This window comes from Necator americanus, chromosome IV, assembly GCF_031761385.1.
Source record: "Necator americanus strain Aroian chromosome IV, whole genome shotgun sequence".
NCBI classification, from domain to species: domain Eukaryota; kingdom Metazoa; phylum Nematoda; class Chromadorea; order Rhabditida; family Ancylostomatidae; genus Necator; species Necator americanus.
In genome coordinates this window covers 21,351,947-21,366,650 of record NC_087374.1, presented here as the reverse complement: position 1 = coordinate 21,366,650, position 14,704 = coordinate 21,351,947, and the positions used below count along the sequence as shown (strand labels likewise).

The 14,704-nt window shown below is 41.3% G+C and overlaps 3 protein-coding genes across 3 annotated transcripts; 2 read left to right on the top strand and 1 right to left on the bottom strand.

Annotated features, from left to right (window-relative positions):
- Positions 1–4,086: 4,086 nt before the first annotated feature.
- On the top strand, positions 4,087–4,402 carry RB195_002197 (uncharacterized protein; the record flags this gene model as incomplete). Its single annotated transcript, XM_064199341.1, has 3 exons — positions 4,087–4,107; positions 4,161–4,265; positions 4,328–4,402. 3 exons carry the CDS (start codon positions 4,087–4,089, stop codon positions 4,400–4,402), a joined length of 201 nt encoding a protein of 66 aa, XP_064055222.1.
- A 19-nt stretch (positions 4,403–4,421) lies between these two features.
- Positions 4,422–5,277, top strand: RB195_002196 (uncharacterized protein; the record flags this gene model as incomplete). Its single annotated transcript, XM_064199340.1, has 3 exons — positions 4,422–4,451; positions 4,699–4,739; positions 4,995–5,277. 3 exons carry the CDS (start codon positions 4,422–4,424, stop codon positions 5,275–5,277), a joined length of 354 nt encoding a protein of 117 aa, XP_064055221.1.
- Positions 5,278–6,759: 1,482 nt separating this feature from the next.
- RB195_002195 (uncharacterized protein) lies at positions 6,760–12,945 on the bottom strand (the record flags this gene model as incomplete). The annotated part of the gene is made up of 12 exons (XM_064199339.1): positions 6,760–6,790; positions 6,940–7,016; positions 7,107–7,218; positions 8,271–8,361; positions 8,446–8,542; positions 9,052–9,163; positions 9,215–9,328; positions 9,384–9,532; positions 9,750–9,908; positions 9,965–10,046; positions 12,798–12,877; positions 12,937–12,945. 12 exons carry the CDS (start codon positions 12,943–12,945, stop codon positions 6,760–6,762), a joined length of 1,113 nt encoding a protein of 370 aa, XP_064055220.1.
- Positions 12,946–14,704: the final 1,759 nt, after the last annotated feature.

Here is a 14,704-nt window from a genome sequence, read left to right as displayed (position 1 = left end):
AAATAGATCCAGACCATTTGTGCTCTAGATGATACTGCTCAGTAAATTTTTGGTAGAAATTTATCAGACGGAGCAATTATTAGCACTTATTTGTTATTAGTATAATATACAACAGTAACTATTAATATAGTTTGACATAACGTGATAGTCATTAATATAATGTAATGCGATGCATGACACAGTGATTATGAATGACTAAATAAGATTCTAATGAGCATCAGCTTACTGTGGGAGCTCAAAGATTCATTTGATTGAGTAGGCTTGAATGAATTGCGCGTGCAGATGTATCAGATGTATAAGTGAGAAGAAATGGGATGTGATCACGAGGTCGAGAGTGGAGACGAATGCGGAAAATGAAAGGAAAGCGCAGGAAAGAAGAATTTGCACTTTTCTTCAAAAAGGAACTGCGTGATAACAAACTATTAGGGAGGTTTTGTCAATACGGCTCAAATTATTCCAAAAAGAAAAATAAGTACTTGAGTACAGACCTCGAAAAATATTGATTTCCTGCTTTTGCTCGCAGTTTTTCGTATGTGAATGATCAAATAAGTAAACGTGAAGTAATTAAGCTTTCCATCTGTTTCAATAACACCTCAGATAACGAATCCGGCGAAAACTGAGGACACGTGGAGAACGTAGAGTACTCCAAACGCCCCCCATAACCCACCAGGACTATCATTTCATCAGCGACGTTGGTAAGGTCAGGTTGATTAATTAATTATTAGGACGAGCCTCTAGGGAATTTCTCCGAAAAAAAAACTAGGGAGAAAACTATGATATTCGCAAGTGAACTGTGTAGTTATAATTTTGCTATTTGGGAAGGAAAATATTAAAGCTTCCAGAAACCATGAAAATTTGATTGAAAAATGAACAGTAAGCAATTTCGATTTTTTGAATGAAATTGTAAGAAATGTACGGCTAATGAGTACGGAAGAAAGAAGAAAATACTCTGCGAGCAGTCTTGGGAGTTTCGTGCGTCTTTAACTGCGCTGCGCTGCTGTCGGCGGCGACAGCGGACCTTTCCGTTGCCCACGCAGCATCCCCACCCATCTACATTCCCCAGCTGAGCCTAGGCAGATTGACCAAAGATCTAAGAACTCCAGAATGCGATGATGACCGTTGCAATCCCCATAGATGGGGAACGTGAGCATGGAGTGGTGTTTAAAATTCAAGAGATAGCTTGAAACTTAGAAACTTGGGAAGCTTAGAGCTTGGTTATATTTGTTTTTGAGATCCTACTCGTATTCGCCTTATTTTTCTGGTTGTATGCATTGTTCAAGCACCCTTCTCTGCTGATCTGCGAGCCATTCGTCAGATCCCTCCTTGGTCTTCGATGCAAGCTCCGCCCACGTAGAAACCAAAGTGAAGTCGCGAAGAGTCAGCAAGTTAGCAGCAGCAGTCATTATGCAAGTGAAACGGTCTAACGATTTCTGCGCCCTATCGAAAACAGTTTCTGTGCTCTATGGACGATAGTAAGGGCCAAACCTAGCGTATCAAAGTGCACCAATGAGCGTACGGAATAAGAAGAGATCTCATGTAATGAAAAGGACGGGAAAAGCTCTCGCATACGAAAATTGAAAGAAAAACAACAAAAGAAACACTCAAGCTAGGAAGGATGCGAGGGAAAAAAACAGCAAAACACCAATAAACATTTCCTCTTATAGAATGGGAAAGTTCGTAATTTCATTTCAAAGAATAGTGGGCAGTAGCCACGAATCGTTTCCAAGTGATACTTTAACGTAGCCAATGACGTGGAAAAGGGAATATGTTTAAACCAGACTCTTCAGGTTGTACCTGAATGTAAACCTGAAATTTGCTGACAACTATCGTGATATTCAAATGCGGAGAAGGATCACTCAAATACAGATCCAAAACAGGATAACAAGGATTTCCAGAGAAATTTTCCTCGTCTCGAAAAGACCGGTTATTCATACGCTTTGAAAACTGGTCGCTGAAGTCGAGGAACGCTATAAATTACGGGGACGATCCAGAGAGGTTATTTGAAGATTTCAGGTGGTTCGAAGCTAGAAGTGAGGTCAAGTAAAGAAGACACAGACCGTACAAATGTTCTCTAGGTTCAGAGGACACATGCCGTATCGGTTGGTATTAGTCCGCAATGACACACACCATGCAGAGATGGCGGACGACAGATATTTTGACTGTTTTCAAACTCCTTTCGGAGCAGGGTCAGGCGTCGTGATGGGACACGACCCTCTCGAATACGACTCCCCACCCTTCTCCTTCTCCAACGTTCCTGCGAAGTTCTTGATTGTTGCTAATTCAATGTGTTGGGGGGTTTCATGTGTTTCGAAAAGTCGAGAATTAGCCGAGGAGCAAATGGCAAATATGAGAATCCGTAGCTGGCAGAAGCGAAGAAGTACCATTTACTAGAAGACGCAAATTTGTTGAAATGCTGTCGAAGTACTGGTATTGAAATATTTTCATTTTTATTCTATTCTATTTCTACTCTAAAATCTACTAATTATCTTCAAATTCTGAGCAAAGCACATAATACGACCAAAAAATAGCATAGTAGGGTGCATAGGTCGAATCACAGTGGGACGAAGAAAAAAATGAAAAAAGAATCAACTTTTTTTGTCGCTGCAATGTGACAGTGTGTCCCCTCAGATCCGACTCCCGGCTGAGGCAAATTTTTGCAAAAAAAAAAAAAAGATGGGGCTTTGGAACAACTTCTAAAAAATGAAGAAGTCTTACGAGTTTTAGTTTAAAAATTTTACGCAGTTTACAATAGTTTAAAAGCAAATTTAACAAAATTCAATAACCAAAAAAGCACAAATTTCGTGCACACTGTTAGGTTTGGGAGATCGCGAATAACTTCGTCATAAGAGGACCAAAAGAAAAAGTTAAAGTGGTTTTTAAGAGAAGAAGGTTTGTTCTGAAAAAAAACCATTTTGCTGTATTTTTTTACCTCCTAGTCTTTTTGGAATTTTGATGGGACGAGGTTTGGAATTTTCCGACTTTTTTTTTTGGATTTGTCCCATCTAAATTTTGAGAGAACCAGACTGTCCGGAAAGGAGAAGTTCTACACATAGGGATTTTCTTAAACTTTCCATTCGAATATATGGGTGATTTTTTGGAACGCCGTCACATTTCTTAGAATGGAAAAAAATCGCCAAAAACCCAATTTTCGCTCACGCGTTGAAAAGCGACTAATTTTGAATAAAATTCGATAACTCGAAATGGTTTAAAGCGAATCAAGACATCTTCCAGTATTTTGTGGCCGAGGATTTTCAATATCAGATGCTGCACCAAAGATTCTCCAGGTCCTCGCCGTTTTTTCAAAATTTTGATGGGGCAGGGATGGGAAAATGCCATTTTGCCACAACTGGCCAACGCACACTCCCTTGCTACCCCCTCCCTTTACGATCTCCGATGGGAAAATCCCATCACACGCTTGACCCCCTTGACCTAGAAATAAGGGCGCCACTGAGTACCCCCATCCTACTACATTTTACCCCGTTTTGTTTCTGGAAGTGACCTAAGCATCATTCTTAGAGGCTCTATGACATGTAAGCTAAAGTTAGTGAAAGAAAATGGAAGATAGAGCTTCACGAAATAAGCGTGCGGTCAAGTACCTGCTTCCCAACTACATTATCCTCTTACTTTGTTGCGTAGGACGTTGTCCACATTATGAAACTAGGAGAATTGGTATAGGTAGTGTTGGAGTGATCAGGCCGTAACTTTCGAAACCCCCGTGAAATCTCTTAAGGTTGTCCCAGGTTTCGGTGTGATTCCTCTTTACAACATTTACAGGAAAATAAAATCACCTTGCACTGTCGATGCGAACTCGCCAGCGAAGGTTGCTTTCTTTTATGGGTCTTAACACAAACATATTCCATTTAGGTGTTTCGTTGATGTTTCTTGCCGAGTAGCATATACCTTAGAGTCTGGAAGGATCCAATAACCTAGAAGTGGACCCAGAGTGGTGCACCTCAAATGCATCAACTTCGTGCCAGGACCCTCTCTTCGTATGCTTCGTTTAGTCTCCATTCTTTCAAATAGCCATATAATAAACACTTTGGCACGGCAGTTGTTTCTTTTTTCGCACATACAAAAAGTTTGAGGATGGTATTCTTTCCTCGCAAGGTAAGTATCCAATCAAGGTGAGGTGGTGCTAACTGATATGTTTGATTTTTTAGATGCTAGACGAACCAACGAAGATTTTCCGTTGCCGAACTTTTTGGACACGGTATTCAAGCTTCGTTGCAGTATCCCAGCCTATTCGTGGAAGAAGATTCCCGAAGGTGTCATTTATTCTCTTTTTGCTTTCCTTAAACCTTTTTTTCCTATTGTTTTCTCCTGACAGAGTAGCTTCTACGAGTGCCATCAGTGCAAGAATCGAATTGTGACAGCAGTATTTGCAAGTTGTTTCATCAAATAAGACAGAAGCAAACAATGTGATGTTAAGTCGATGCACAAGTGACATGACGGTAAGCAAAAGAACTGAAAATTACACGTATAGATGTCACCAGTGCTGTTGTGCTGGGAACAAGGGGCTTTGTGTTTGAGCTCAAACGTTACATCTGGCATTGAAGCATAAACAACTGACGTTTTCGAATACGAATATGTTGTGTTTGTTATAAATATGTTATGTTGTCTTATGTAATTCTTTCTTTCTCGTATTACTTTATTTAGCACCTTTTTATAGCACTTACCTATAAAGATTCGGTCCTTCAGGAGTTCAACATCTGTTGCGAAATCATCGGCGGAGAAGCAAGGTGAGGTTAGTCTAACTCTGAGTAGCGAGCTGAATCTAGCTCTTCGTTGTGCATCTGGGCTAGTGGTGGCATGGATCGACTAGCTAATGTTTTTTTTGAAGTGAATTCAGTACTCCGGGGCTAGGCCTCCAGGAATCATCGTCTATGAAGAAGTCCCCACCTGAGGGGGAAAGCAACATCACTTCTTTGGATCCGATCTGGGAAAAAGATCACAAGATGTTCCTTTTTTGCCTCATTGTTCTTCTTTTTTAACAGAAGATGCTACGAATTCTTTATGGTCCAAGGATCTTCGGAGTGGAACTATCTTGCCATGACGCTTACACTTCTATCTCTGTACATCTGCAAGAATCAGAAGAACGAAGAAATTCTATACGTTTCAAGATTGAGTCAGCTACAAGAGGGATATTCGAACTTTGCAACAGCTGGCTATTGCTCCTTCAGGAGGCACGTGAGTACTTTTGGAGCCGTCAGTCATGTATATCCAGTTGAACTTGTGCTAGCAAAGGACCGCAGCATGCAAGATGCCGCGCAGATTTAGTAGCTGTTAATGCAGTTGAACCGGTCTCACCCGCAGCGCTGCAACTTCGTTTTCGAAATTACTCATCTGCTTCGTTTTTCCTCGATCAAAAAGCCCACCGAATGGCCCTAAAATAGTTTTTGGATTATTGCTTTCCCCGTTTTGTTCATAGTGGCGATGGTCACGATGGTGGATTTGAAGGCAGCATGGTGCGAAATTGAAGGTGTTGGAATTTCCTACGAATAGATAGGGTTAGAAGTGTTGTTTAAAGATGAGAGCGCGATCACACTCAGTTCTCCATGATTAGCCCGAAAAACGGCCTCAGAAATGATCTTACCAACCGGATTTTAATACGAGGCACCCTAGGCAGACGACGCATAAGCCCGCGCTCACAGAGGTGGCACGTTATTAGGTGCCTCGTATGGGCATCAGTGTGACAAGGTCGTTTCCACCTCTTTTCTGGAAAATTTAGGTAAATTGAGTATGTATATAAATATTTAGTATATAAAGATTCCAACATCCTTTACTTTCGTGGTATGCTGCCTGCAAAACCTTCGTCATTGTAGAGGGTTTATCGGTTTTCTCAGGATCATTACGTATCGGAAGAGGCAATAGACGATTAATTAGGTTGCGATGTATGAGGGACGCGTACACATCAACTCCAACACAACTGTCTCGAAAACAGAAACCTAAACAAATTTCCATACTTTCGAAAGAATTGTGAAATATACGGAAGATACATGAGAAACTCCTCGATTATGCAGGATACGACCACGGTTCTAACGTAAAAGGCTTACCACCTCAGATTCGTGGGGTGATGCCTTTAAACGTAAAAACGTCGTGGGAACCGCTTTAATTCCTACGAGGTGCGTTAGAAAGCGCCTCTATGCACACGTTCCGGTCCCACCAAACATCCATTTGTCTCACTTGAGTGGGCTGATGATCTTCGCGCTTATATGCGACACAAGAGTGGCAAGCCGTTTTTTCACGACGATTAGGAAAAGATGAGCATAAGTATGCTCGTTTCCGTAATCTACTACCGGAACTCTACGCTTTCGCTGTGGGTTATGCGCTACGCCAAAATCGTGATGCGCTCTCTTCAAATAAGCTACCTTTGAGAGTCTCCAATTCCCTCACCCGAAGGCATTACAACAATCCAAGATCCTCTTGTTGATCGAGGTAAAAATAACAACTGGTATTCCCACATCAACTGCAGTTCAATAAGAAATTATCTTTATTCAAGTGAGCTTGACGAGATTTCATCATTATCGCATACACTTGACGATTAAATGACAAAGAATACACGGAAAAGTGGTCCTGAAAAGAAAAATAAGTTAATTATTCGGATAATTCCCTAAATAAAACAAAACCGGCCAATAGCGCCTATTGGTCAGAAAAGGTATGCTTTTTGCTCCGTCGTCATCAGCTAATTATTGTAATCACTAAAGAACTTACCGAATTGCTTAAAAAGCACTTACTCTTGTAAAATTCGTTCATACTTCTCTAGTGTTTTTTACGTTTACTTTTTGAGCGGCTAAAGAAATTGAGTTACTTCTCCGATCATAAAAAGGGAGGGGTATCGTGGAGGAATTTTGAGATTGGCTTATGGTCAAAAACCAAACGAGATAAAAAGAAAAAGAAATGAAAATTTTAGGGAAATGGTTCTGGATGCACCTACAGTACCTTTTTGATTTCTCCACCTCATCATGTTCACCAGAGCCCGTCTCTTGTTGTTTGATATCGCTGTCAGTGGCACCACTCTGCAAAGAGAGAAAAACCATCAAAGTCTAAGTCGTTTTCGTCGATATGTGGGTTTCTGTGTAAACTATGATCCTACGGATTAAACAAACCTCTTCTTTAGCTTTGTCTTTTTTCTTAGTTGTTATACCTGTCCAGTCCAAAGGTTTTGAGAAATTCACTCTTTCTTCCTTCGATATGGCAGCTAAGGAGTTCCGTAAGTATCTGAAAAATAGAACAATTTTTTAGGATTATTGAAAGCAGTTCCTCAACTCCACATCCGTGACTAATTCTAAATCTTTTAGGTTGAGGAATACTTATTGCCCATTATTTTCGAACTTTAAAATTCGCACAGAAATAGAAGGTATTGGTAAAATGTTATACACCTTGATAGAGAATTTCTCGCTCCACAATAATGTTGCAATCTTTTAACTTGATCTTTATTTTTATTGATTCTTGATCATTAAAATGAGGTGTCAATTGGAGCACAAGTGCCATATGGAATACCTTTCTTTTGTTTCTTTGTTTTGCATTTAATAGGGTTGCAGTTCTCGAAGCTGAGAGCTGAGTGCTGTGTATGGACTGAGCCTCATTAAATTAGTTGATGCCCTACATTGTTTCATGGAGGATATCAACTAATTTAATGAGGCAGATATAACACAGTTGGTGAAAGGTTACGCAACGACTGCACAGTCAATGGTTCGGATCCCCCCTAGATCTACCAAAACCTTTCATCCTTCCTGGATTGAGAAGTTGGTACCAGATATGTCTTGGAGAAGAAAAATACTGTCTTGATATAACGGTTTACCCTGCAAGTCATTTTGTAGGTTAGACACGCGTTCGTAAACCTCAAATGACTCTGAATTGAGGTGAACGTGGTGGCACTTTTCAAGCGGAGTGATTAATACCAGTGCTTAATCCCTTTATGCATATTGTTTTTCGCCGTTTTTTTAAAAATTTTCCTGCTTCGTATTTTTTTTTAAATCGAATTTATGTTTTTCCTGTTCCATCCGGTGCTTACCACACAGAGCTTTAGCGTTTTCAACACCTCGATTGAGTGCAAAAAACTGAAGTTGTCGAAATGCTGCATTTATTCCGCTTGACATGCGTTTTAACAATCTCAAAAAAAAAACCAGAAATCGGAATGGGACAATTTTATGGGAACTCTCTATCGAATTATATGCTTTTTGTTTACATGCGCACTGTCAAGTTTGAAAAAAAAAAGACGGCCACGAATTATTCCTCAACCCCGTAGCTATATAAGATCAAATACTAACACATAATCGGGTAATTCTGCATACTTCAAACCGTTAATGTACTCTACAAGTCGTTTAAAATCCTCTGGTACTATTCGAAAACAGGAACTGACTAAAAGCATCCAACATTGGATATTTGTAGAGTTCTTGAGTAACATAATATAAATAAAAAAAACTATATATATAAAAAACTAGCATTCTAATTTAAAAAATTGCTCTTTCATTTGGAGCACTTGTTGTCGTTCACATCTCTTCCATGGCAAGCCTTTATCATCATCGAATAGATCGAAGCACTGCAAATGAAAATATCATCAAAATTGTCCCATAGTTATAATGAATTGTGCACATAGTACAATCAATAACAATTCAGTGGAAGTCCCCCCAGAATTTGTATTCATTCGCAGACGCGTGGTAACCATCTCGAGGTCACGTTCAGATATACTGAAGCGATGGGCGCCGCCGAGCTCTGGTTGCAGATTTTGCAAAGAAAATTGGTTTTAAGTATTAAAAACGACAAGAATTAGATCTGCTTCTTTCGAAGGGGTTTTATGGTGAGGAAACTGAGTGATTGTATGCATGTTAAAGGGACAAAAGAACTTCCGAAAATGATAATGAAAAGACGAATTATTACAATTTACCCATCTTTTAGATCAAAGTGTCGTGAATTACTAGAATATGTCAACGATTAAAAAGAAAATGAAAATGGGTAGGGCACTTGGGCATCAGGAGGTGCTGGCTGCATACTCTCTGTTTCAACGTCAGCTCAAGGGAATACTCAATTGTGCTCATTTATGAATCCTACCATGTATAACCAACACTCCAAGTCATCCTTGCAGCCTTGTTCAAGCTGTTTATGACACGCTCGTGATGCGAATCTTAACGTCCCCAAGAAGTGTACTTTTATTCGTGGTACCCTGAAAGTTGTATGAGTTTTGAGTGCAAAAGTGTTTTCGTCTTCCACTTACTTTATCGTCTTGTTGTCTGCCTCTGTATATTTCCTAGCGATACCAAAATCTAACATGTAGATGGTAGTTTCTTTTGGTCCTATTCCTATGGCGTAATTTTGCGGTTTTATATCCCTTAATCCAACGAAATGTTCTGTTTTCATGCACCCTTATGAATGCTGTAAAATACCTGTGTAAATACCCTATTCCATGAAGATCTCTTACAGCTATCATCGTCTGTATGCAACATTGCATTGCTGTGGATTTAGAGAAATTTCTGACCAGCTCTTTCTTTCGAATATCCTCCAATGATGGTCCAACTAAGCCCATCACGAGAAACTACAATTTGTGCTCATTAAATGCTACAGGAAAAGGAAGTGCTCTTGCAGACGCTGGTAACTATGTTCATCCGGGCGACCGCGACGCATAGCAACTCGCCAATACTTCTCATCAGCTGGGAAGTTCTCTCTCCCTTTATTTGTCTTCTGCTATACTCTAGTCGGATACGCGCTATCGCTCAAACAAACGTGAGTACGCATGATTATGTAGATTTTACCTTAAACTTTGCCGTTTTACCACGATCCACGAAATCGACAAAGTGCGCCTTTTTTTCTGGATCCGCCTGTTCATGGCATTTCATCAACACCATTACTTCAATTTTTAATCTTAGCATCATCCGATTACCGATCACCATTTCTGTTTTCATTGCGGATTCCTGGAAGATGTGAGATGTTCATGGCACACACCGTAGTCTGAGTATTTTTGACTAACCGTTTTGTCCGGATGGTTATGTTTCACTACCTTATACACATCGCCAAAACCACCAGAACCAAGCAGTTTAATTACTCGCCATCTAGAAAGAGATTAAAGGCATAACCCCACGAATCTGGGGTTGTACAGGTTTCAGGAGGGTAATGCCTATATGGGGTCGTAGATTGTGGGGAAAAAGGTGATTCCGTTCATCCCTCCCTGTATCAGTGTAAACGGACGCCCTCCGGAACTATTCCTTACGACCGCTTCTCTTGCAATCCGCAACCGGCGCGTCCCACCCCTTCTGCGATTTGACGAAATTCGGAAGAACTTACTGCGGAAAATGCGGTAAAATGTAGTCTGAGAGGGGTGGCGCCCTTATTTGTCGTAGTAAATAATTAAATCAATCAGGGCCCAAGACCTTGGCATTAATCTTAGAGGATCTATGACATGTAAGCTAAAGTTACTAGGAGAAAAAAGTAAGTTAGAGAGTCGAAAAGTACGGGCGTCACTGAGTGTCCCCCAACTACATTTTCCGCTTTTTTTTTCCAGAAATTCATCCGTAATTATGATACTTTTCAGATTGTTGTGATTTTTTTTTCACTCTTTGGACCAGATGTCATACTTGGATCAGTGGCTGTAGTTGCGTACTTCGCATACGCGCGATCCTGGTTTGTGCCATTTTTTCAACCATTTTCAACCCGTGAGAAATAATACGTTTAATGTTTCGAGTTATTGAAAAGAAGATAAAGCAGAAAGTACTGATAGTACCCTGTGGTTGAGCATATCATGACCGCAGCACTCGATTTTAGAAAATTCTCCTAATCTACATTGATTTGACTTGTTAATCGGCGGGCTGGTTTCATCGCCTGACGCGATTCCCGCATCTTCGCCGAGGCGTACCGTCCTTAGCTCTGTCCAACCTTCTCGATATTCTGCGAGAGCTTGCAGAGAATCAATCCATTTGTCGTTAATAGAAAAGCTAATAGCGACGAATCTACATCATATATACATATACATGTATATAAGTAATAGTTGGGACATGAAGCATGGCGCAGCCGCTTACGCATCGTACCTTGCTTCACATCGTTTTGTCCCCTTTTTCGTTTACGCTGTAGATTCCAGTTTCGTATATTTACGTAAGCCCGTTCAACCTTAGTGACTTACTTGACTTAGTCGGTGAGCAGGTGATACAGCTTAACGCGGCTATCCGCATCTTTGCCGTCGTTCTTACACATATCCGAGCCCATCCTCCTCAGTCTTCAGCTAGGGTTCGTATAGGATCAATCCCTCTGCCGCTATTTCATGATCGGCCAGACTTTAAGTCTCCACAGAACTGCCTCTCAACACCAAGCGTCCCAAAATCTTCCCAAAATCTTTAGGATAGGCGAATACCTCTTCACCTTGCCGCTATATTGCCTCAGCAGAGTATAGGCTTTTCTCGGGTTCTTGTCCTCCTTCGCGTTTTGAAACTTTTTCGCTCTTGAATTCATTCTCATTCTGACATTCGTTCTTAAGATCACGGTTCAGTTGACGACGCAACCTCCTTGTCAGAGGCTTTAGCTGGCTGATGTCACCAAGAGTGCGGACTACACATAAAGATCTGTACGTGGATTTTGTCTCCGCAGATGCAAGTGCTCCTTCTTCCTCAGTGCTTGGAACGGGAGCGTTATCTTTGCAGAGTCCTGAATGCATTTAGTGAAAGTATCAGCGTCATCCACTTTCTCATCCCTTCCGTAATCCAATATTGATCGACACTCGTTGCGAAACCTCTTTCTGCATTCGTCGTCATTCAGATCTCCAAATCGCACTTCGGTTTATGTTGAACTCCACTACTCCTTTTTTGGAATCGCACAATTAACCGGGAAGAACTGGGTGACGGTCGAAATTGGACGCGACGTCCCAGACAGCTCTAGATCTTCGGATGTCAGAGAAAAGAATGTTCTTTGTCAGAATCGAGCTGAAGCTTAAGATTCGGCATCCTCCGCTTTCACTCTCTTCTGGCGGTTGTTGGGGTGTTCCTTGTCACGTAAAATTATGGCGTCGATTACTCCTCATAAATGTGGATGCAATGATGAGGTTCGACTGCTCGCAAAGGTCTATCAGACGAATTCTGTAATCCAATGTTTGCTTCATAGGATGATACAATTTTCCAAGCACATCGGATTGCTGTTCAAGTTCCGTCTTTACATCCGCATCAATTCCAACAGTTACTGCCTATTGGTTTGGTGTCTTGGATATCAATGCATTTATGCATTAACTTCATAATAAAATGCATCTTTGTTGCACTCTTGAACGGTTTCCGCTGGTGCATGAGCAAAGTTTGATCCCGCGATCCCGCAACCGTACAAAGGCGCATCTTAACGACGTTGATCCAAACTCCACCAGGTTATTGTAATCACTTCTCAAAGCTATTCCGCAGTACGTTCTTCTGAATGGGTTTTTGCACATCCTTAACGATGCCTTTACATTAACATCGGAACCGGAAAATGTAAGGCTTGTCTGTGATGAGGCTACTGTGATGCGCCTATGATAGGGATTGGATGGACCGAAGGAGTGTGTGCGTATGAGTGAAAAAGACAGAGAAAGTGCGTTGCGGCAACGTGTCGCGGTCAAGAATTTCAATGCCTGCTTTTATGGCGGTTCAGATATTCACGGATTATCCTTTGAATCACTCACAAATGTGAAAACTGGCGCATTATCAGCCCACAGGAAAGTCTGGATTAGAATTTTTGTAGCAGGACTTGCCCGAGTTAGCCCACATCTACTCTTAGAACGCGCATTCTTTTATATTTTTCGTCCATTGTGCCCATGGCCCTCTCCTCTCGCGGACTTGACAACTAGCAAAACATACGTGAACTTTTCACTTTGCACAGTGTCGCCCTCTTTCATCTTTTCCCTCTCGATCTTCTTCTTTTTCGCTTTTTTCTTTTTCTGTAAACAGATATAGAAGACTATGACGGCTTCAGTTCGTAACATTTGGGATACCCTACTGGAGGCATGGTGAGTTTGTGAGTAGTTGAGGGCGGTTGACGCCCTCCTCAGTATTGTCGTACAAACCAAAATAAACATCACTTTCGTGAAGCCACAGCGATAAAGTTGATAACTTTCTGTAAATAGTTCTGCCTCATAACAACCTTTACACCACAAGTAATCTCCCAAGCGCTGCTGCGGCGCGGTCCAACCGTCTTTTGGACCAAGTCCACTGCTTCAGTCTCATCTAAATCTAGTTAAACGGCTGCACGGGCGGTCACGTAGCAACATGCTGGATTGGCGAGATTGGGAGCCTTAAATAAAACCGTGTTGCCAATTTATTCATTTTAATGCAAGTATTTGGAACCTAAATAGCGAGTGGAGAGGTCAGGCCCATTCCTGTTGTGTACTGTTACCTAGCACAAGTTCACTAAGCTGCTGTTTCTAGAAGTACTTCCTCATTTGTGCGCATAGTTGTGTATTCTATACCTACTAACGTTCATTTGACGTCTTGCACACAACATCGTATGTTACTTCGGATAAAATGTAGTTGGGGGGGGGACCACTCTGACACACCCAAATCGAACTGCTTTCCTACTGTATTTGGTGTCATTCGTGGCGAGCACTTCCACTGTGCCAGTACAGCAACACCTGCACTCAAAGCGCCAAAAACGTCATGAAGCCCAACTTAATAGTTGAGTCAGTCGAGGCCTTAAAATCTAAGCATCAGTCTTAGAAGATTCACAACATGTAGGTTGAAGCTATTAAGTAAAAAGGAAGACAGAGCTGGGACTAATACTGTTTTAACTTCACCAAATGTTCCAAACAAGGGCGAAAATGTATTTGTGGGGCCACTCAGTGGCACCCTTACTTCTAGACGATCTGTCTTACTTTCTTCTCTTAGTATATTCAGCTTACATATCATAGATCCTTTAAGACTAATGCTTGGGTGTTAGGGTCCCGACTTATTTAGTTATTTATTTCTAGGAATGAGGGCGCCACAGAGTGGCCACCCCCAACTACGTTTCACTACAAACAATTTTACGATAAATAAACAACTAAGTCATATCATGGGTTATCTCCAAAGAAGAAACTGAAAATGAATTTCATGGCAATCCACAATCACTAGGTATGCATGCAATAACTTTTATTCACACATTTTCGATTTGTATTCGCAAGTTGGTGGCCCTAAAGAGGCCGGTTGGGTTAGCCTTTATAAAGGCTGTGCACATTCGCCTGCTTCGCTACTTTAACAGGACTTCCACAATTGGGACAAATTCGCTCCTTCCACAGCAATCCACCATCAGCGAGCCATTCGCCGAATTCCTCATTCGACTTCGATGCGAGCTCCAGCCAAGTGGTAATCAGTAATCTGAGTGAAATCACGAAACGTCAGGAAGTTAGCGGCAAACACTATGCAAATAAAAATGTTTAACGACGAGAATGGTTAACGTGTTCTATGGACGTCTTTGCGCATGTTGTGCTCCATAACGTTTTGGCGCTCCAATTTCAGGTATTACAGCACTAGCACAGCCGAAGTACGCGCAACGAATGACACTAAATACAGTAGGAGTGATTGATTGATGTGATTTGGGTGCGTCAGAGTGCCCCCCCCCCCCTCAAACTATATTTTAGCCGGTTACTTCTTGAAATAAAAGGATAAAACTGACCCTGTTAGTTAGAACATGACATTATGACATGTGATAGCGTGGGGTTGAGTTTGGCAGGAACATCAGTAAGTCTTCCAACTTTCGCCCCGCACAGTTCACTAATCTGCTGATAAATAAT